General features: G+C 39.9%; 1 protein-coding gene across 2 annotated transcripts in view; it reads right to left on the bottom strand.

Annotated features, from left to right (window-relative positions):
* Nucleotides 1-23440, bottom strand: part of LOC134535524 (uncharacterized) — a 295751-nt gene extending 272311 nt beyond the window's left edge. Inside the window, exon 1 of one of the 2 annotated variants that reach the window (XM_063374667.1) lies at nucleotides 23115-23440. In XM_063374667.1, the coding sequence (XP_063230737.1) occupies nucleotides 23115-23313 (199 nt within the window). In that variant the 5' untranslated portion in view covers nucleotides 23314-23440. The remainder of the gene's footprint in view (nucleotides 1-23114) is intronic. The other variant, XM_063374666.1, reaches the window with a different exon arrangement.
* Nucleotides 23441-25107: the final 1667 nt, after the last annotated feature.

Genomic DNA, 25107 nt, shown 5'->3' with positions numbered 1-25107 from the left:
AAAAATTCCGTATCAATAAAAAATCGCACTATACCAACACTACATGTGGTTTTCATCAAAGATTTCTGAACTAGTAAACTTCTCCAGAATTTAACAGACATCGATGACGATGTCGAAAATGAAGTGACAATTAGTGAAGCTTATGAAGGAATAAGAAAAAAGGCATCTGGTATTGGACGGGCTATGCACATTGTCGACAATGATGGGTCGGCTTAGACCCGCCATAGCCTCAGGGAGTCGCCACCAGTGCAGCAATGAAGGAAAAAAATATAGTACACAAAGGGTAGCACATATTAGCAGCTAGTTATTGTAAATTCGTATTACTAAAACAATAAACTAAACGCTCTATTTCGAAAGAAAGGTGCATAATGTGGCATACCCAACTAAAAGCCTCGATGTAATATGATAAAACTAAATTTTCATTATGTTCACAAAGTAGCTTTAGAAAATAAAACAAAAAAAACATTACAGCTTTATATATAACAACATAAGGCAGCGATATATAGGCCATATCTCCAGGAATTGCATCCATTTTTCAGAAATCAAAAATATCAATTTTTACGGCCGCGACATTCACTTTAGTACAGCATGGAATTATCTTCAACATAGTTAGGTCCGCCCAACGCACTCGACCCTCACTTGTCAACTGCCGTGAAACCTCAGGATATGGGAATTTCTCATTGCCATATTCGGTTTCACATGCAGGGATGATCTAACATTACTACCACATCGCCAGTTTGGTCGGGATTTTAAGTTCGCGATTTGCATTTTGACCACGTTTTCGGGCAAATCTCCCACTGTGCGACGGCAGAAATCTCTCGAAACACGTGTCGGCGGCTCGCGTAACTCCGCAACTGTCAGGTTTTGGATGTCAAACTAATAGCGCCGCGCGGGGAGCTGAGGGCGGGTGGGAGGGGAAGCGGCGACCCAGGTGCGCACGGCACATCTCATGTTGCGCGGCCACATGATGTCAGCCAGCAGTGCTCCTGCACGTGTCGCGACCTTGCTCACGTTCGTAACAATATTGTTACGATTTACAGGGTTCATAAAGGATAGCCCAATTAAAGATTTTATTACACACACAGTTTTATTTAATGCCACTAGTTATTTCGCTACAAATGATCTAAAATGGCAAATAATCAATTGCACTGAAAAATATTGCTTCTCCAGTCACTCGTTTTTACACACCGCACACCTCGCTGGGCCGCAACTCTGGCGCCAGTCTCGCCGCAGCACCCCTAGTGGGTCTCCGCCGCGGGACTCCGTCGCCGCACTCCGCCGCCGCCGACGCACTTGGCTTCGCCGAGTATCAGCTCGACGATTCGCTCGGAACTTCGCTCGGGACTCCGCCGCACCCGCGGCACTATCGCCCAGAAACTTCGCCACGGGAAAGCTCCCGCCTGAACTCTCTCTCTCTCTCTCTGAACTCAAGACTCCCTCGGCCGGCGTCCCGGGCATATATAGCCTATATAGGCCCAGTCACCTTCCAGAACTCCCGAGCGCGGCTGGGGCCAGTCACGTCATTCCGCGCCGACCCGACGGCAGAAATCTCTCGAAACATGTGTCGGCGGCTCGCGTAACTCCGCAGCTGTCCGGTGTCAGTTACGTGTCAAAGGCAAGGCGCCGCGCAGGGATAGGTGGGAAGGAGGGGGAAAGCGACAATCCTTGTTATCTTCCAGGCGCGCGCGGTGCATCTCATGTTGCGGCAGCCGCCAGCCAGCTCTGCACCTGCACGTGTCCCGGCCTTGCTCACATTCGTAACATTATGATGGTACGGATGTTCATTAAAACAAATGAATGTAATGGACTTTTGCACGAAAGCGTAATAGAAACAAATAATAATATGAAACAAAAATTTAAAAAAAAATTGAGATACATTTCTTTGAAAAAAGGTTTAGGTAGGTACTCACATTAGCCTTAATAAGTAAATAAACACTTTCATACTGTTTTCTTAACTGTCAGGTTAGAAAAGATTACGAACGAACTCACAGGAAGAAGAAGAAAAAAAGAGAAGTAAATCTTGGCGGAAATGATCTGTAACGCGAAGTTTCTGAGCTCAGAACACGGTGTAAGTATGCAAATATAAACTGGCGCCCCGATGCAATAACTAAAGTGAAAGGGGGTGAGACAGGAAAAAAAAATTAATCTAGTAACTGAATGCGTGTGCACAGTGACGGAGACACTTATGTTTCCATTTCATCGCCCGCAGAGTCTAGGGGAGGGGAGTTGGGGGGAGGGTAATTTTTTTTCCAGCCCTCATACCTCACGAAGAGCTACTGCAGGGGGTAATGCAACTTGCTGTAACTGGGGGAAGGGGGGAGGGGGTGTAACGATAATGGGAGCAAGTAATCTCCAGTGTAAGGCAACGAGCATCATGGGAGCGCAAACCACCCTCGCAACATCAATTCAACGGTATTCGAAATGGCCGACACGAGATGGGGGTGGGGAAGGGAGGTATGAGGCCTCCCCGCACTATGAAGCGGGGGGTTCTCACTGTCCCATAAAGCACAGCCTGTTGTCTTAACTGGATATTCTAGGCCGGAGATGTTCTTTCCGCCGGGCGAGATACGAGACTTAACGGGACGAATTGAGAAAGCTGGCTGCGCCCCCCTCACTGCCATTCCAAGTGCGCGAGTGACTCAACACGACAATTTCCTAAGGCTGATTCAAAACACTGTTAGGGGTTTCTTTAGGATTGTTCAAGAAATAAGTTTCTTACACAGCATAAAGCAATAACTAACACCTATTAATACAAAACCAATATCAAAACTCCATGAGTATCGCAAGATTTGTCTGAAGTAGCTTGGCTTTTGAGATGTAGCCGTGACGAAGGCGAATATTTTACACACGTTTCGGTCGATGTTGACATATTCCAGTTACCTACTGGTAACCAGTAGCCTATCTACTTTTTAGCAGCTACCATTAAGTAACTGCTAAATTGAAGATGGCAAAAGCAATGTCAATATGTTTAATATTCTTGACGAGTCCTATACTACATGTACAATATAATTGTATATTTTTGTAGTCGACTTGGATAATAAAATTACTATACTATACTAACCGAAACATTGATGAAAGGTTCGCCTTCGACGCGGCTAGAACCCACAAACCAAGCAACTTAAACCACTAAAACAACTGCAGTATCGAATATTACCTTAAGTGGTTATCGCGAATGCAATAAGGTAAGTATATAAATTCTCTCACAGCCATAACTAATGTATGACATGGCTTTGAACACCTCAACGGAGATAAGCAACACAACATTAGCAATGGCGAACATCTAACATAATAAAGGTGCGAAGTCTGCAAGACGCTAAGTAGTTGTGTATTAAGTAACCGGCGGTAAGGAACGATTTGGGGTTTAATCCACATACACTTTATTTTGTTTCTTGGTGTCGATAATAAGTCCTGCACACAATGTCAGCCATAAACTTCTGCAGGGCTCCAACATTAGATCAACCTGGAACTTACATTTGAACGATGATTTTTATAACTTCTCTTAAAAAAAATTATGTTTCCATTAAAATTTGAATAAATAACGTTCACACTGTACAATGAATAGGGATATAGCAATTTAATGACAAACATATTACTACATGTGAGTCGGTAATAAAAAAAAAGCCGGCGCGTGGCACTGGGAACCTGAAAGTACAATTAATTTCTTCAGTCTGAAAGTAGAAGGTATTAAATGATATCTTAACCAAATAAATTTTTTTAAGTGTCCAATATCACAGCGTGTATGGCCTGTACAAAACAAGGGGGAAAAAAAAGAAAGTATTTCAGTTACCAACGCCAGACATGTGTAACCTCTAACCAATTCATGTGTTATGTTGAAAATACATATTTAATACGAAACTCGGGGATGAAATTTAAAGTAGTATTATTTTTAAAAAAATAATTCCGAGCGTAGTAAATATACAAAAATTGTGTTTTCAATAACACTTCAGGAAGCGAATCACACGTAGTTTCCGCACCCGCCGCTAGAATTCGCTGCCGGAGCAGCTACGTCGACTATTAATAATTTGCAGGCCGAAATACAAACGGCGCCGATAAAAAGCTAAAATGACTCGAAAAGATACTACTCCCCCGGCTTTGTACCTGAATTATATTAAAATAATGCCCAACTTGTTAAAATTAATTTAACAGTTAATACTCTAAAAGTTTCACTTTGGGTTTTTGAACTCTGGTTCGCGCCATTCGCCACAAGGGGCAGCACTGAGGTTACATCATTTCCGTTTCTTGCGACTTCCGTTCGACTAATGAAACTGCTCCTTCCGAAGGCTAAAATGTTCCGCCTGGAAAGAAACACAGAAACAACCTCCGCGCGCGGAGAGCAGAGCCGGGCACGCCCCAGCGAGCGGCGCCGTGGGAACCGAGGCTGTTTGTTCTCCCCGGACACAGTCCAGCACGTCACGGACACGACCGCTGCACCGTCGATGCGCTTCAATGTCCGTTAATTTTCATACGAGGAGTAGTCGGATATCATTTCAACTTTAAACAAATAAACCTGAAAGACAGGTGCAGAAACAATACAAATATCACTTCAAAAAATTTTTTATGCGTATAGCATAAAGGTCAGAGACAGCGGGGAATAAAATCATATAACTAATTCCCTTAATTTATCTCAACAGTTTTTTGTTGATAATGTACGCAAAAAAAAATATAGACGGAACGAATAATGTTCATTCGTCAGAATCAAACGAAATTGCGTACAGAATAAATCAATTTGTTTTATATTTTTATTTTTTTGTTTCATAATTATTTTATGAAAACTTAGTTTCATTGACTTTGATTTTTTCTCATATCTCATGTTGAGGATTAATTGAAAATTTAATCACGACCTTAGATTTACGAGAAAAGAAATGTTTTTAATAAAAAAATTAGTAAAGCTCAACGTGCTTCTCGCTCATCGTCTGTTTCATTTCTTCGTTGTTCTTTTCGTTTCTTCTTTTTAGATTTATCACTGGAAATATTTCCTCCTCTTTTACGTGTCCGCATTTTACAAATTGTTCTGGATCCATTTGATACAGAAATCTTATTCGATGGTGAAGAAATATCTGAAAAAATGTAAATACTATTTTACATACTCAAATGTAATTTCAGAACATCTACAATATTCTCAAATTGAATATTACTTTACATCCTCGAACTTTAATTAAAAATTGTTAGATTCGTTAATAAATTTACTTAAATTTATTACATTGGAAAATGTTTACTAAAATTTATTTTACTTACTATCATGTAAACGTTCATTTTTATCAGCTGTAGTCTTTTGTCAAAAATATACTAAATCAAACGTCTCACTATCTCCTTTATATACTCTCCTAAGCTGGAACGTATTCTTCAATATTTTCAAACATTCCGCAACTTTCTAGAACATTTGATATAATTTCAGAACATCTACAATATTTTCAAATCGAATATTATTAACATAATAATAGAACAAATATCCTTTAATACTTTAGAAATTAATTTTGACGACTTATAAAATAAGTTAAAATATTTACTTTACGATTTGACGATCATTAGTAAATATTGAAATGTAGAGATGGCGCAGCGAAGGTCTATCAGTAGACACACAATAAACTGTTAACCTGCCTACATTCATTCGACGCCATGTCCGATCCGGTCTTGAGGCAATTTTTAAAATATTTATTTATTTGTAAAATTAGCTTTTGTACTAAAATCAAACCTTCTTCGCCTTAGAAGAATGAAGGTCTACCAACCCATATAACTCACATAGGGATGCAAGGATTGGTTGTGTAGTTATAAAGGAACTCACATGAAAATCGCACTGACTTTTACTATATATATATTACATAAAAATGATACTTCTATAACGTTAGTTTACCATGAGGTAGTCATCGGGAGAACCTGGTTGCCACGGGGCAAGCATGCCGTATCGGGGGAGTTGCGTGACTCACCACAGCGCAAACGCGGAAGAGGCGGCGAGTCCAGAGCGACAACCTTCAGGGATAAAACATCGTACACTGATGATGAGTGGGCGACCAGCTACGTGGTTAAGATAGGCGACTGTACGGCAAGACGTACGTACATGGAAGACCGGAGAGCTATCCCATTGTCCTCGAGTGGGCGACGAGTTCGGCTCGCCGATAGCTCACGTATTAAGGCCGCCTGCGAACACTGTAGCTTAGGTGTTGGGTAGATACTGTACCTTCACGTGAACGCTCCATAACCAGCGATGGATGAATGACATTGTAACTCCAAGGTGCCAAACGTACCAACTATGACCAGAGCACCCAAGCACCCTCCACAAAAACTTTTTTTTTCTATCGTAGGTAACTTTAGTCGAGATTTATATTCTGAAATATTTCTTTGTATTATTTTTTGACCCAATTAAATAAATATTTAATTATTGTTTGAAATACTATGTGATTAAGGTCCTAAGTGAGATAAAAATGTTATAAAAAATGTACATCAAAGTATAATATTCTGCACAAAAAAATAATATAAATTTAAAAAAATTACCGCGTGTATTTAAGTAAGCGCAGTACTTGGTGCAATAATTTTGCCTGCCAATAATTAATAGAAATAAAATAATAAAAGTACTGGAGGGATATTACAATTAGGTTTGGAAAAGTATATATACAATCAAATTAAAAATAAATAAATACTCAGCATTTAATATATTTAACTATTTAATTTAGAAAAATAATCGAGATAAATTTTAATTATTAATAAACATTTTTGTATACGTACGCTTTGTCACTACGCTACCGAAGTACAACATAAACTGAATAAAATTATATGTAACGAATATGATAATGCTAAATTTCTCACGAATTTTTAAGTTGATTACTCCGTTCTGTAACTATTTAAGTTTACGATTTCTATTCGAGAATAGTTCTGCTACTAAAAATTTTCATTTGGCACACCAATGTTTACGAATTGGAAAAAAAAATAAAATAGGTTTATGCCTCAACATGTAGGTCTGTCATGTTTTTTGGTATGTAGTTTTTTTTTCATTCTGTGAATATTTCGTTGCAAAGGTGCGCGCACATCGCAAAAATTCTCTATCGTTTTTTTTCATGACGCTCCTAAAAAATATAACTTCAAAAAACAATTTCAACAAAAATTGTTTGCTAGAAAGGTTAGAGAAAACCATATGTAATGAAACAAAAAGCAACATGATTGGTTCAAATCCTAGGTAATTTAAATATATTTTACTTTCAGAAAATATATTTCGGTATATCTTCTTGTCCTAAAAATTTTTATAGGAATATAAATTCTAAAGAAATTGCAAATTTTAACTTTAAGCCGCAGATTAAAAGGCAGTTGTTGGCTAACAAAAGCTTAGATGTATTTATTATTTTTGTACAAACATTTAAAAATAACACACTATCAATCATGTTGCACCAAATACAGTTAAATCGAGGAGGGACAAAACCTTTTATAAAAATAAGCACTTGGTTTGAGAACTGGATTAAAAATTTGTTATTCCAATGGAAAATCAATTCAGAACTTTCGTGTCGTATAAAATCACCTAGTGATATTTTACGGTCACAAAATAAAACAGCATCCACACTTGCCATGCACGTGAAGAGACGTGATAAAAACGTTGGCCACAAAAAAAAAAGCACGACCACCACCACCACACACTACGGACGCACGGAAATCCCTAATTGTACGAGCTTCCTCAAAAACTATAACGCAAGGAACTATTTCTGCCACGATCTCAATCTGCTGTTTGGATATTCGCGTGCGGCTTGCGTAACAAAATAACCTCAAAGTTCGTTTAAACATAGCAGACATCAATCACAAAACGTCGATGCTAACCTAGAACCTAGTAAATAAGAAAGAGGTTGGGTCGCATTTTATTTGCGCGAAAACTGGCATCTAGAATTGCTAAGCGACGCGCCATTTGACGAAACACGAACAGCAGGACAGACAATAACGAGGAGGGACGTTACAAGAAACTCCAATTAGGCCGGGACGAGACCAGAGCGCATGAACATGTATCATGCGTGTGTGGTGTGACAGCCGTCGCAACTAGGTCAGAAGGTAATTGCGGTTGGCTGGGAGCACTTGCCGGGGGAGGGGATGAACTGTCCGATGCTTCACGGCGCGCCCAAGCCGTGTCGGGCGGGCTGCGTCACCGGCGGTCGCAGGGGCGGAGGATCTCTTCGGCAAACGGATACGCATACTCTATAACTAACTTATTACGTACTTTAAAAATGCACGAATCCAAACGATGAGACAACACTCTATACTCTCTGAAGAAGGTTGTGCTGTAAGTAAATGTTCAAGAGAAGAAGAAAAAAACTTTAAACTTCTCAATGTCATTCTTCTGACTTCTCCGCCACTCAAGGGTTGTAACCTGTGATGGTACTTCATTCTCAAAAAGCAATTCTTGAAAACGTATGCTTTTTGATTTAAATTTATAAATTAATGGAAGCAATGAACTCCACGAGTACCTTGGTTTTGCAAACTCAAATACTAAGCGTTTTATATTCTTCAGTAAAATAAACATCAAGTGATGATTTTTTTTAAAATTTAACATGTAAACTAAAAAAATGAGCAGGTGTCAGTGCCATAATATTTTTTTTTATTTGTGTATGCTATTTTAAATTTTTTGTACTTTCTATTTTCATTTGAAGATACTCCACAGGAGCAATGACTCATAAATAGTGCATTTATTTTTTCGAACATCATCAAGGGCTTGGCAATAGTCTTCAAAATATTAAGTAAATCCTTTACATTATGTTTCAATGCCATGTTAGAAATTTGTTTTGTACTAATTCATCAATAGTGTCACGATGTTCCTCACAAATCTGTAACAGAGTTCCCTAACCTATAACATATACTTCAAGACATTTGCGAGGATTAATTTTTGAACATATTGTCTGTAACATGCCTTAGGAAAATAGTTTTTTCTGAAATATTTTATTAGGGTTAACACATGTTCTGTCACGCTTAAAATTTTCAAGCCATTTGCTAACAAGTTTAATATGTGATATGTGATGATATTCACATCTTCCATTATTTTCCAAAATGTGTCGCATTTTTGAGTCACTGACAGGATCATCAGTAACAACAGAGCTACCCTTGCAACTGAAGTCCTCACACATTTATATACCATTAACAGTCACTTCTGCCAGATAATTGGCAGTGTGGGCATGGCTAGATGTTTCAATTGTGTTCACTAAATATACATTATCAAAATTTGGTCGTAACTGAAGCACATATTATTGGTTCACTGTGGACATTTGAGCATGAATCACACACAATACACACCCTTTCATTTTCCAGAAAAAGGGAACAAGTTTTATTTTCTTATTTACAAATAACGTCTAGGAATGGACCACTAATTTCTTTTCTGTTTGAACGAGGGTAGTCTAAGCTAGCTGTTACACAAGTTCCACAAACTAAGGATGTTCGACACTACGAAAAGATGTACTTTTTTGCAAATATAAAGCGAACTACTTACTGATACAAAGACTCTTCCTGATCGAACTATGTAGGAATCCATTAGTGTGTTATTTCAACTGTTTATTTATTTTAGGCAAAAATATATTTTGGTTAAATTCCCTTTTGATGCTGTCGGAGATGATGTAAAATGAGTGGATGTGCGAGTTTTGCTTGTGGAAGCTGTAATGCTGTCTGAATGAGAAATTACAAAGGGGAAAAAGTATTAGAAATGAAGACATTTTACCTTGAATAATAACTCTGAACCCATATTAGACAACTTGGTGGCATGCTTTGCTTCTGCCAGGTTTTCAATGCAGACTGCATAAAGCTGGATTCAAGCATGAAATATAAGAAAAATTTAAGAATTTAGAATTATGCAGCAAGTTCTGATACTGCACTTTTGATACGCCATGACAACATTCTTAGAATTAACCACCTACAGAACAATGTTAGGCCTACATATTAATAATAATATTGTCTCATAAATTATTATTTTAGGCTATTAAAATCATTAATTAAAGTCAATTATCAATACAATGCTTGCAGGGTAAACACAGTCTAAAGCAAAATAAATAAAAAAATCCCTTTCGGCACGGTCTACAGAGGGAGTTAGATTTCGAAGTATCTATTTCTTATAGAAATATTTTGGAAACTTCTTTAAACTCCTAGATAACTTTCAGGGCATAATGTAGTCTACATAACGTCCTATAACGTTCGCCAATATTCAAAAAAGATCGATTCAACATTTTTTTATCCCCCATGCAGCGAAAATATTTTGAGTGTTTTTAACTAAATGCATACAGCTTTAACGAATTCCATATTATGCCTACTAAGGAAGTTAATTAATTATTTTTGATCTTCAAACACTATTTTACATCCCTTGCACTAATACGTGGTCGTGTAATTATTTAAGACAAAAGTTTAAGGTAACATTAAAAAGGTCATTAATAAATTTCGACGAATTTGATACTGAGAAAGATTTTTATTTCAATTTTTTTTAATTTTTAACTCCTGTTTTAACGATTTTTTAAAATTCTATCTCTTATTTTTTCAAACCTTTGCAGCAATAGTTCACCTAATAAAAAATTGTTTCAAACAAAAGTTTTAGATAAAAATTATAATATTTACAAACAATTAGAACGTATTTGAAAGTGTACCTACTAGGTGAGTTTTTTTTATTCTGCCCCTTATTTTTTCAACCCCTTGCATAATGTTAAATTTACCAGAACTAGCCCTAACTAATAGCAATAAAGATTAAATAAAAAAAACTAAACTACTACTTTCAGTACTCGCCAGTTATGTGTAACATCTAACCTCGGTAAAGAGCACATTCATGTGTTTTCATTTTGCAAACACACTTATAATACGAAAATCGCACACGAAATTCACCGTACACACATACCGAGCGTGATGAAAATACGAAAATAGTGTTTTAAACTACATCTCTGGACAATGATCACATGCAGTTTCCGCACCCATCGGTAGAATTAGCTGCCGGAGAGTATTCGATTTGCAGAGCGGAAGGTTAAAACCATGTAATGAAACTGCTCCGATAAAAGCGAAAAAGACTTGAAAAAATACTATACCCGGCTATGGACCTGAGTTATGATAAATAATTGTATTAAAATACTGCCCATTTTGTAAACATTAACTTAACAGTTGATACTGTAAAGTTTCCCTTTGGCTTTGTGAACGTTGGTTCGCGCCATCCGCCACAGATGGCAGTATTGTGGTGGTTACACATTCCCGTTATGCGACTTCCGTTCCGCTCACGAAACTACTACTACCGAATGCCGTGTACCGAGGGAAACCTTTTCACAGACGAGAGAGCCAAACGTCCGATCGTGCATCTTAAGGGTTTTTTTTTATTCATTGTAACTCATGATAACTAATGTTCAATTAAATTAGGTTAGCTACATTATAAATACTTTAAAACATTGTGAACTGTTGATTTGGTTAGGATAGCCACATTAAAGATACTGTGAAATCATGTAAACGGATTCCCAGCCTTGGATAGCTACATATTAAAAAGTTATTTGCTAAGCAACCATAAAATGATTTTACAGTATTTTTAATGTAGCTATACTTACCTAATATAACCAACCATCCACAATGTTTTAAAGTATTTATAATGTAGCTAACCTATCCAGTGGCGTAGCCAGGATTTGTGTATGGGGGGGGGGGGGGGTGTTAAGAAGAATGGCGGCCCCTCCCCCCCCCCCCCCCGCGGTATTAAAGCGCGGGGTCCGGGGGTCCTCCCCGCGGGAAAATTTGGATTTTAAGGTGTAAAATAGTGCTATTTTAGCAGTTTCCGGTACTCGTATTTAAATATTGTAATGGTAAATTTTTTATTAATTTTAATATGAAATTTGTTTGAGTGAAGAATAAGAAATTAATTAAATATTTGGTGCTAAGGGGGGGGGTTGAACCCCTAAACCCCCCCCCCCCCCGGCTATGCCCCTGAACCTATCCTAATCAACCGCAAAATTTAATGTCACACCGGTTTATACAATGAGATAGAACAGAAAAAAATAAAGCGAGCATGAACTTCGGGTGTGGCTCTCTCGCCTGTGAAATGAAGGCCTCCCGTGTACCAGGCGCCTAGACCTAACTTGCGATGCTAAACGGAATGTGCCGATGGGAAAAGGAAAGACGTCGGGCACAGCATCTGCGATGCGAGACGCGTCGCAGGAGCCAGGTTCTTTCACATTCCGCGCGCGCGTGCCCGGAGCGCGTCTGAAGACGTAACTGCGAGGGATTCGGCGTCAGGCGCGGGTGAAGGGGGGGGGGGGGGGTAATGCAATCAGGGGAGGGACAGGGAGGGACCCGGACACAGAAGAAATGGGAGTCGGATGGCTGCGGGGCTGTAAATTGTGTCAAAAGAGACAAGGGCGATCAATACCCCGGCCATCTTCGTGGGCGACTGTCGCCTCGCCGCTGCACCTCAGGCTCGTGTCCGCACTTGCCTCGGGTCAACTGCACCAGGATTTCATACGGGTCAACTGCACCAGGATTTCATACTATGTACCTTAATATGTTACATATTACAAAATCTGATAATCGTCTAACAGTGATAAAATCATACTATAACTTAATGTGTTGAACAATGTTGTCCGTAAATGCGTGTGACAATGCTTTTGAGAAAATATTTTTATCTTATTTAAAAGATAAAATTTATTAGCTGGAATCAAGAGTTTCAAAAATAAAAATGATTCGAGGACATAAATGGAGATTTTCTGGTTTTGTAGAGCCATTTGATGCTGAAATCGCACTGCAAAATATATAATATCAATGTACCAGCCCGAACATTCAAAAACAAAATTCTGACATGCATTTCAGTAACGATGCTATGAAAACATAAAATCTTCCTAATCAAAAAGTCTGCTGCACCCGTGAATTTTGTCACTTTCAAGTTATAAAAGTCAAACGGGATTCGCTAGGTAATTATTTATTTCTGACGGCACACGTCGCGATATCGTGATCCCAGCACGAGCAGACAAGAACGACTGAAAGCAGGCCGGGCGAGCACGCCGACTCGCTACGGCGGACCGAGTGTACCCGGGGATGTGTCGCGGCAGTAATATCGGCTCGCGGCGGTGAAGTATGACAAGTTAATGCGAAAGGGCGGGGGTGCAAGGTGCGTCTCCCCCGACATGACAGGGACGGTTGAGAAGGGAGAAGAAGACACTTGCTGATAGGAGGGGAGGGATGGCAAAACCAGAGGCTGCTGAAGGGGCGAAGTAATATATTTCGCGGCGTAATTTCCAAACGCCCTGCATTCATTACTGCACCGCACTCGCTAACCCCCCCCCCCCCCCCTTCAACATAGCAATCACGTCTCATCCCCGCCCGTCGTATTTTTCTCCCCACATCCTCTCCGAGGGGCGAGTTATTGCTGCTTGCGGGGGAGGAATATGAGGTGTCTCGACTTCCTGCTCGGCCCGCAATCACTTCAGTAATTCACCCGGTCCGCAGGCACGCGCTGGTACAGTCTGGCCAGGAAGCTGCGTGACTGCAGGCCACGGCCCTAGCCAGGGAGACGGCCCACTTCAGCAATTACACCAGTCTTTTGAAGAGCAAGTTTTCTTCATAATTGATTCTCCCGCCAAAATAACAGGGAAAAGAAAACATTTGAAACTCCAATGAGTTACACACAGATATTTAAGTAATGATGTTTCTTGAGACAATGAAACTGAACATATTATTTGTTTTTTATACTTGTTTTTAAGTCAAATAATTGGTGACGTTAAAATAGGTCATAAAACATGTACACGCATGTATAAATATATTAATGTTGTTAAATACATTAAACACACATGTCAAGTTTGTATGAAAGACTCTCTTAGGCATCTTGGACAGTGATAGGCGTGCAAATCGACATTAAAAATAGACTACTTGGAAAGGGGAGGATATACATACATGAAGCTAAGTTTCTTTAATTTTCTTATTCTCTCTTAAGTCGTGCTAGGTCCTTGGACGACAAAAAACGCGGATCTCTAGCAAATGGGAAGCGTGGCAGACGCTACAACCTTCCCAGCCCCATTTGAACATTACCAAATTTAAGTGACCCCATCAGATGCAATCCACCCGAAAGGTGACATTTGGCAGCATCCATTGGACCAACATACAGAGACTTATTTGTGTACAAGTATGAGAAGTGTATTCTGGTAACAGAAAATAACGCGAATTTTGCATGTTTTTATTTAGTCAGCAACTGTTACCGAGGCCGGCAAGGATAAATGAACGTCAAATTCAAGAAAATGCCAAACAAAACGTTACCCAACATCAATTCCAGTGTAAGCGTGGTTCTTTATAGGTGGCTCAATTATTCGTAAGTCGTTAAATCATGAAGAGTATTTCGACCAAACATTCATTCAATTATTCAATTAATATATAGGTCATACTTCTAGCTAAACTATATTTTATTCAAATGTGGACTCCGAGGCTAAAAATAGTAGCGTCTTAAATTTTGTTGAAATAAGATATGATTCGTTGTCACACATGGTGCGAAGCGGAGGAGTATCAAGGCAGTGGACTTTATTCCAGAGGACGTAAGTTCGGATCATGGACCGGCCATCCAAATTTCGGGTATTCCTCTGTTTTCCAACATCTCCCCAGGCAAACGATGGAATGGTGTTTTACTATAGGCCTTGGCTGATTCCTTCCATTATATATATATATATATATATATATATATATATATATCCCTGATAACTTCCCTCTCAGCTTCACTCATTTTAATTTTATCGTTGTATTCTCCACGCCTCGTGTCCCATATTTGTTTACAAACTGCTCCACATTGAAACCGACAGGTGGAACGCGCTCGGAGGACTCGGCTAGGCGACTGGTGTGAAGTAGTGTCACTGGTGGGTATGAGAAGCTGAGCGGCACAGGTGCCTGATGGCCGCCCGCCAGAGCGGACGAGTTGCCTGCGTGTGAAGGTGTTCGGGCGGTTGGTTCCCGATCATCTGCTGAATCACCGCACTCCTGACACCCGTCCGTTCAACCAGTGGAATCAACTAGTCGCCTCGTCTGGAAGGGTCTCAGGGACCTTCCTATCTGAGCACACACGCTGTGGGCAGAGCTTCAGAACAAACCACGCCATTTCAAAACTGCTCGAGATACACCAGAAAGTGTTCTGTATATGAAATTCATGTAAGAATATACTGAGGGCGGATGAGTATTAATGTTTACATACTTCGTTTTTAACTGTATTTTTAGGAGAAAAAAGGGCTAAAATGAGAATTTTCACATTAATTTATGGACATGAAACGCCCGGTAAAGATTCTTCAAAGCACCCAACGACCTTGCATTACGCACCTTTATCTTCATTTCTCCGCCATTTAATTTAAAACGGTTACCGATCAAATTTCTAAGTTGCCTTAAGCACGACGAGAAGACTGCGCGCCAGTTTACAGCCTTGCGCCTAGAGGCGATACCGCGCTAGAAGCACCACAGAGAGTGGGTTATTGTCTGTTACAACTGGCTGTTGAGATATGCCAAAGGTTTTTGCTCGATATTAAAAATTGGTCTTCGTTAAGGCAGTTGTAGTAATAAAAATTAATTCAATACTATACGCCAATTATTTCACAGGATAGGTAAACTATTTGTAACAGCCAGTCACTATTAATTAAATCTCTTGATAATAGCATTGAATTCCATGACTTATAATATTTCAATTACTTACATCAATAGCACCTTTGTTAGTTGCATTTTCTTCGGTGAGATATTTCAGCTTAAATGAAGCCAAATATGTAGGGTATATAGGATTGCTAGCAAATTCGTGATAAAATATTTCCTAACTTTCCCAGATTCGGAAAAAATAAATTCTCCCCGATCACTGTCATTTGTCAATAAACAGCCAATATTCTAACACATTGATTACGTTAACTTTAAACGTGTGTGTAGCATAGCTAAAACTATGGTTTGAACACAGGAAGCATACGGGGTAAAAGTGCAAAAAAAACATAAGACCCATCAGTTATAACTTACTTATTCAGTAACCTCATCACAAAGCAGAAAAAAAAATATGAATACTATTCCCTTACTAACTAAGATATTCCCTCACTTTTTACACACTTTTCCCTATTGGCCAAAAATCCCCTGACCTTCCCAGATTTTTTTTTTTTTCAGTTTTCCTTGTCGCTCGCTCGTGGAGCGAACAGGAAACACGACAGGTGGAAGATCTGGCCCGTCGAACTCCGTGGCACCAGGTGGACCTTGACGCGAGCAGAGTGTGTTGCTGGTTTGGACTTTCGGAAACCGGCCGAACGCCAGAGGTGTCGCATTCTTCGCCGTGGGAGAAAGTAATGAACGTAGGTGCGAGGAAAAGAACGCATTCCAGTGAATAACCTGCTTCAAACTGGTCGAATCCCCAAAGGTTAAGTGCCCGGTCAGGTAAAGCGGACTGACTGCATCTAATCATCTCAGCCAGTGAAAAAGAATCGCAGCTATCGCTGATTTTACGTGCGAGCAGGGCCGCACATACGTTGGTTGGGTGGGGGAGGGGGGGGGGTAAGTAATATAATCACCCCCGCCCCAAAGGAATCATAACAATCTACCATTCCCATCAACAAAGGGTAATACATGGAAAGCAAACAGCGGGCAGAGCTATTTCTCCCCACTTCCCCCTCAGCAAATGAAATCCTGCATACGAGTGATTACGACTCAGCTGTTACTATTGCTTAAAAAAACCTTACGACATTTTTAACCCACTAACAAAACGAAACACCATAACTTGACACGGACGTTTACGTGATGCTAACCGAGAGACCCCAACATTAACCTAGAATGATGCGACAGCTTCCGTTTGTTTACGGGCTATTTTTGTAACGGAAGTAAATCAATTTTACGTCGACAGTCAGCTGGGACCCAGAAATGTTCTGGCCACAGAAAGGCGAGATTAAATGAAGCACGGCAGGCGTCGAGGCCATGGACGTAAATACGCGGGAGGGGAGAGGAGGTGAGGTAGGCCTCCCCTGGAATTAAGAAGCCCCTCACTGAGGGACTCCTACTTGCGCTTGCAAACGGGACTACGTTTAATCTGTAACTTTCTGTACATGATAAAGTTTTCTGGTCGTTGCATGGACATAGGGTAAAATGTGGGCAGTATTGCAACAGACAAGCACCATATCCACAGATGACTTGTGTAGGTTAACCCCGCGCGCACAATCCCCCCCCCCTCTCTCACTCTCTTCCCCCCCCCCCCCCTTTTGACAACGAATCCCAGAGATGTACGCCCTTGTTATGAGCCAAATCGCAGTGTGTGTCACTCGGTGCGCGAGGAGAGTGACGGATAGCCGCTGGGAAGCCTTCTTTTCACAGACAAGATAGCCAAACGCCCGCTCGTGCATCTTTGGTTTTTTTTTGTTCATTGTAAATAAATATGGCGGTGTTGATAAAAGGATACTAATGGTCAATTAGGTTAGGTTAGCTACATTATAAATACTTTTAAACATTGTGGACGGTTGATTTGGTTAGGATAGCTACATTAGATAGGGGGAAAAAAAAGCGAGCATGAACTTCGGGTGTGGCTCTCTCGTCTGTGAAAAGAAGGCTTCCCATAGCCGCTACGACCCCTTCTCCGTCAGGCATGTCCGACCTGAGCACATACCGGCGGAGAGTGGACCTTCTCACACGGCTCTCCGTAAAGCACAGTTCTCTCTCTGGCTAAAAAAAGTTCTGGAGGTGTTAACAAGACGCCCGGGCCATTCCATCAGTCGCACAGCCGCCAAACAGGTCACGTTCATATACGTGAAGTAGTGGTGCACATTGTTAAAATGAGAAGTTCTTATGACGGAAGAAATTATTTATTTATTTTATTTATTTATTCATAAATTTTGTAACATGCCCACCAACAGCCGAGGGCTTTAGCGGTTGGCACGACACATATATACAAGGACAACATATAAACAATACAAACAAAATACAAACAAACAAATAAAGTTTAAAATCTACCGTATGATGTAACGACTAAGTTAATAGTTAAACGTTTGCCAAGATTCTGGGAATAAAAAATAAAATCAAAGAGAAAAATAAAAGAACGGTTAATTTATCATTAGTTTCCTGATTTGCTCCGGGTATATAAAACTGTTATTGAATTCTTATAATGTCAAGTGAAAAGTGTTTTGAGCTAGTGCGATAAATACTATTGCGAAAAGAGGAACACGCGTTTTAAAAAGGCAACAGCACAACAAGAGAGTTTAGGTGTTTGCGCTTGAGTAGGTACAATTTTCACCATTCAGATTATAATTACGCGTGTAAAACGTGTAATAATGTTCGTAAAAAAAGTACACGTGCTCTATAAAGATACAATTATCAACAATGTCACTTTGCAGGCCGATCGGACCTTCGGAGCCAGTTGCTCGAAACGCGAGCCAGGTCCGATGCCGAAGCGCGTCGATGGCAGAATGCCGAGACGAGCCGAGCCGTCCCGATCAAGAGCTCGGCCTTCCATCTGGAAGCGGGGAGCTTTCTTTTCACAGACGAGTGAGCCAAACGCCCGCTCGTGCATCTTCGGTTTTTTTTTGTTCATTGTAAAAGGTTAGGTTAGCTACATTATAAATACTTTAAAACATTGTGGACGGTTGATTTGGTTAGGATAGCTACATTAAAGGTACTGTGAAATCATGTAAACGGTTTCCTAGCCCTGGATAGCTACATATTAAAAAGTTATTTGCTAAGCAAACATAAAATGATTTTACAGTACTTTTAATGTAGCTATACTTACCTAAAATAACCAACCATCCACAATGGTTTAAAGTATTTATAATGCAGCTAACCTATCCTAATCGACCGCAAAATTTAATGCCACACCGGTTTATACAATGAGATAGAACGGAAAAAAATAAAGCGAGCATGAAGTTCGGGGAACTTCGGGTGTGGCTCTCTCGTCTGTGAAATGAAGGTTTAACTCTGGAAGCACAGGTTAACACGACTGCCGACATCTCCGAGCCGAGCCGAACATTTCACACGGACCGCCCGGTCTTAAAAATGTACGAGTCAGTATTCGATTCACAAACTTCGCTGCAGTTAATCACAAAAAAAAAGTTGCTGACATGCACATTTCTAATAGAGTAGGATACTTCCCAAGGCTGGTATGCGCCTTAGAAACTGTAGTTGAACATCTGGTTAGTTGCATACAATATAGTAAGTGTTTAAAATTGTGCAGTGAGCGCCTGGATGATGTTTAACTGAGCGCAAAACTTGTCATTGTCGTAATATTATTGTATATCTGAAATGATTGGGGCTAACCTTAAAATTAATGTATTTTTTTACATTCAATATAATTTTTCGACAGCGACAAGTTTTTCAGTCGTTGAAGATTCAATTAAACAGTATCCAAGCGCTAAGTGTTCTACGTTTATACCGTCTCTATTAATTGTAGTAAAATTTGGCCAAGGTCAAATTTTAAATGCGGATGTCAGCACGTCAGACCATAAGTGACACGAATATTTTCATTTTATATATTTTTTTTCCCCCGTAGTAAACCTGCAGCTTTAAACTTATCTGCTAGGTACGCGAAAAGAGAGATCAACACTAGTTATAGGAAAAGTTTAACTGGAAAGAAATTTGATCAAGAAAATTGGTTGTCTGTAAAGTCGGTTTACGGACGATAGTTTAACGTGACGTCATAACAAAACATTAATGAAATGATTGCATACTTTTATGAATAAAATTTAATCATTTTTCTTTTAATAATAAAAGAATAAATACTTGACATTATACTAGTAATCAGATTTTTAAAATACAAGAATAATTAACCTTTATTGACGAAATTGTTGTTGTAATAAGCAACGAAAACCACATTAACTTTTCACTTCACTTTATAAACAGTCGACGAAACAGTTCACGTGTAGATGACTTGTAATTAATTTTTAAAACTGGCGTTTAGCTATATAGTTTAAATATAATTATGAACAAGTTTTCATATAAATAAACTGTAATCAAATATCTATCATGAATTTTATATATCACCATAATTTTTTTAGTCAATTGTAACATAACCTATTATTAGTGCACTCGCCGACAGCGTAACGGAACACAGCGTAACGGAACAATGAGCGTAACGGGACACAGCGTAACGGAACAATGTGCGTAACGGGACACTTTTTCGTGCGTGCAGCCGGTCTTCATCGATTTATTAGACGTTGTCACGTCAAAAACGCTGCACGACATCTGCAGAGTATCCACGGCTTTCACAACTCGTACTTGGTTCGACGGTTGGTGTGCGGTCAAAACCACGCAGCATGACCTCGCATTCTGCGCTACACCGCCGAACCCCAGGAGGGCCAAGGGGTCACGGACAACGAGCTAACAACACACGAGTAAAGGATCGTTGCGCCAGGCGAGATTGTAGTAGCTACTGGTTGGCGAGGGAAGTGTGTACGAGTATCACTTTGCGAATTACCGGACACTAAATATTTCAATGGTCATTATATATATATATATATATATATATATATATATATATATATATATATTTCAAATTTAATGTATTCAAATATGACATGTTTTTGACGTGACATCGTCTAATAAATCGATGAACGCCGGCTCTGCACGCACGAAAAAGGATAACTCATTGTCCCGTTACGCTGTGTCCCGTTGCGTTCATTGTACGCTTGCGCCGCATCTATCTCTCTTCCACTCGATTGGAACAACCATCGATTTGACTTTTTCGAGGCACATTAAACTTGAAAACCAATTTTTTTATTCATATAAATAATTTATGATAGTGACATTTATCATGAATACGCAAGCCCTGTTCATGTAACTTGTACCTACTACGATGGTTATTCCCTTTAAGTGTTTAGCGGAAGTTTCACTTATTGCCTGCCTAGGTCACGTGAGCAAGCGAATAGATTCACTCTCACGCCTTTATACAAGCGACTAGTGACAAACCAAATGCATTGTATTTGAACATTTAAAAATATGAAAACACTAAGTAAAATAGGAGTTCTACACTTGGCATCGTTGCAGAATATGCTTCAGCAAACCAATTACAGCACACGACTGTAATGCTGTTCTCGTGCACATCTCGCGTTGTGATGCAACCCTTTGCTCTAATCCCGGGCGCACTGAGTCCTAAACAAACTTTCCTTGAACGCGTCAATCACCACAACCTACCCTTATTGGGTCAGAAAGCGTCACATGTCTGCAAACGTTCGCCAATAAGGGAATGTGTGTCGACTGGTTGAGATAAAAACACACACACACACCCTATCGGTCTAGTGTTCACCCAACACCCATGTCTACGAGAAAGAAAAGCTGACAGTTTCAACTAAGGTAAAATACAGCTGTCCAGCTCGACTATGCACCTACATAGTCTGTTATATTCAATAGTTCTCAAAAACAGTAACGATGGTATTCGTATCATTTTGCTATTGTTGTTCTCCAACAGCGTTTGTAAACAGCTTCATGTTCAAGTGAAAGTTGAGAAATTTTTACAAACGGTACTACTATTGAGACAAGTAACGTGAGAAGACTATACCCGCAGCTTTTACCCATGCTCGCTGGCATCCGCCACGTTTATTCACAGTTGTATGTTAAGGTCACTTCATATTATGTTGCTAAGTTCTGTAGTGTTTTAGATGGTACTCTGAGTGTCTGGATGATGTTTGACTGAAAGCAAAACTCGTCAGGGTCGTAAAATTATTTTTTAAAGCAAATGTAACAATGGCTATACCTATAACCTTGTTCACAGGAGTTTTCACAGTGTAGTTATAAAATGGGACCTCCAAAAGATTGTAAGTAGACTCCACTCAGTGATTATATGATTGTGGGTTATTGCGGGGTATATAGAGCAAGACGCATTAGCGATCACGCAACCGAGAACCCAACTGCAGAAACTAGAGCCAGGAAACGACTTTCTTAAACTGTCATTTCTGTTTTCTATGAACACTTTCGCAAAAATGATAACCTTTTAAAATATATTCAGAGGTACATTTATGCAAAATAGATAATAGGTACGTTTCACGTGTGCGTAACCAAGAGGAATCATACTGTATGAAATATAAGTAAAAAAATGGTTTGAGAACAAAAAATCGTACTCAAATTATATATATATATATATATATATATATATATATATATATAAACACAAAGGCTGGAATCATAACCATGAAAAAATATTATCCATACATAATACAGACAAAATACCGAGCAAAACCGGGACTCAACATATCCATAGCGACAAAAAAAAAACGGGCGCTTAGAAACAGCAGTATGATTATCGACTACCTTTGAAGGGCGGAGTGTATTTTTGCAACTGTGCAACATGTTACGTGTAAGTACATTCTTCCAATTATAGTGTTATGGTTTCACGTGACACGTAATGAGAAAATAGACTCAAGATTTCAAGACCATATTATACATACAGCGTCAGATGTATCGTTTTAAAATATCAATAATTTGGGTGCCAGAAGTAATGTTCTTTTAAATTGTAAAATAATAATAAATTTATACAAAACACTCGTAGGAAAACGTATGAGTGGCAACAACTTTTATCAATTGCTGTAACACATTTGGAGATTTTGGATATCCTTTTGGGTGACCAACAATAAATTTTATAAATGGGACTGTAACTAACTACGTTCTTTAAATGAGTAATTAAATTGTGAATTTGGATTTAATGCAGTTTTTTGGACATACGCCATTGCAGTTCTTCACTGTTTGTCATGGAAAATTTTTGAAACTAAAAAAATATGAAGATAACAAAAATTCACAGAAAAGAAGTCAATCAGCTAATGTCGGACAAACGAACTAACGACGAAACTAAAATATTATGGACAACACAACGACGACAGCACAAGAATTCCGTTGCGAAGGAACTTAGTCATGAAAAATAATACAACACAGACGAACACAGTGGGCAAACAACGACGTAAAAAGTAACGACGGGGACTGCAACTAGTTTAATAACCAATGGACTCGTATTTAAAAAAAAAAAAATGGTTGGAATCCGTATCTGCCATTCTCATTTTTGGTGGTGATTGTCCCTTATCGCGTATCCAGTTTACATCAAAGTTTTATAATTCATTTGTTCTAAAAGCAAACATATTTGGGATGTAGTACACAGTTTCGCATCACAAACACATTTCAATTTTTATTTTTACGTTAATACACCATTGGCTACGTTACACGGATCAATGTCACTATACAACTACGTCAGGACACGCGGTACTCACTCCCACTCCAGCAGCGACTGCAGCACGCTCTTCCTCTTGTCGCCGTCACGCATGGCGCTGCGGCGTCGGCCCCGCCACGTGGTCCGTCATCGATCCTCGCGCGCCGCTCGGGGGGCGGGCAGCGCTCTGCGCGCGGCGACACCACGGCGACGACTGGCGAGTGGTTGTTGAGGCGGGGAGGGAGCTCGGCTCCGCGCATGCGCGCCGCGACACCTGCCCCGGCACCTGTCCGGCGGCTGGACCGCGCGAGGTACAGTCGCCTGGCGGGACTAGTCGCCACTACAGTCACCTGGAGATACTCGTCGCCACTACAGTCTCTTGAAGATACTCGTCGTCACTACAGTCACTTGGAGATACTCGTCGCCACTACAGTCACTTGGAGATACTCGTCGCCACTACAGTCACTTGGAGATACTCGTCGTCACTACAGGGACTTGCAGAAGCTACAGTCACTTGGAGATAATCGTCGCCACTATAGGGACTCGCAGAAGGTAACAGTCACTTGGAGATACTCGTCGCCACTGCAGTTACTTGGAGATACTCGTCGCCACTGCAGGGACTCGCAGAAGGTACAGTCACTTGGAGATACTCGTCGCCACTACAGTCTCTTGGAGATATTCGTCGCCACTACAGTCACTTGGAGATACTCGTCGCCACTACAGTCTCTTGGAGATACTCGTCGCCACTACAGTCTCTTGGAGATACTCGTCGCCACTACAGTCTCTTGGAGATACTCGTCGCCACTACAGTCTCTTGGAGATACTCGTCGCCACTACAGTCTCTTGGAGATACTCGTCGTCACTACAGGGACTTGCAGAAGCTACAGTCACTTGGAGATAATCGTCGCCACTATAGGGACTCGCAGAAGGTAACAGTCACTTGGAGATACTCGTCGCCACTGCAGTTACTTGGAGATACTCGTCGCCACTGCAGGGACTCGCAGAAGGTACAGTCACTTGGAGATACTCGTCGCCACTACAGTCACTTAGAGATACTCGTCGCCACAACAGGGACTCGCAGAAGGTACAGTCACTTGGAGATACTCGTCGCCACACCGGGGATTTAAGCAACGTTATCACCGACACTGCGACGACCCGACGTTCTGGCCACTGCTCGCTGCACGATCGAAGCAAACTTTCAATAAATTATATATGTATATAATATGAGAGAGAGAGAGAGAGAGAGAGAGAGAGATACAGAGCCAACGATACACCATGCACCTAATACACGAGTTTTACTACTTTTTATAATAAATATAAAGTGGATCTAATTTTATACAAACAAATTTAATGCCATCCAGTTAGAAGATTGGCAGGCTAATATTAAGCTAGTAATTACACTACGATCAGAATGATTGTAAGCCTGGAGAACGATGAATCTGCATTCGAGCATTTACTAAGTCTTCGCTTTTACTTCACAAAAATATTTATTTTTAATATATACTTGGAGTTTCATAGCTGTTAGCCTTGAATGGTATTTGCAGCCCTATTTAATAATAGATTCAACTGTCACCAGTTTTCAAATAAAATGGCATATTTAATATAATGTATTTTTTTTTTGTTTTACCATATCTAGGTGCGTTACTAAAATTTAACGGCCAACACATTCTGGTACAGAATCACTGAAATTGTTAATTATAATTTTAAAGTAAGTCTAATAACTCGAAATAAGAGGAACCAACCATTTAGATTAGTGTCGCGGTTTCCCACACCGTGTGTTGGCAATAAGGAACAAAGTTTAAAATAATATCGAAGTCACTTTAGATGACATCCTATTTATTTTGGTGTGTAACGTCCTAGCTGCCTGAATACGGCATTTGTTAAGAGTAATTTCGTGAATGGAACGGAAGTCACATGTAACGGAAATGTGTAATCATGGAACTGCCATCTGTGGCAGATGGCGCGAACAAAAGTAAACAAAGCCAAAGAGAAGCTGTACTGTTTAATGAATTTTAACAAGATGGCAGTATTTTAATAAAATACCTTGTCGAAAA

The sequence above is a fragment of the Bacillus rossius genome, chromosome 8, assembly GCF_032445375.1.
Source record: "Bacillus rossius redtenbacheri isolate Brsri chromosome 8, Brsri_v3, whole genome shotgun sequence".
Taxonomy (NCBI): Eukaryota; Metazoa; Arthropoda; class Insecta; order Phasmatodea; family Bacillidae; genus Bacillus; species Bacillus rossius.
Note: the sequence above shows the minus strand (reverse complement) of the source record. Positions and strands in the feature narration are given on the sequence as shown.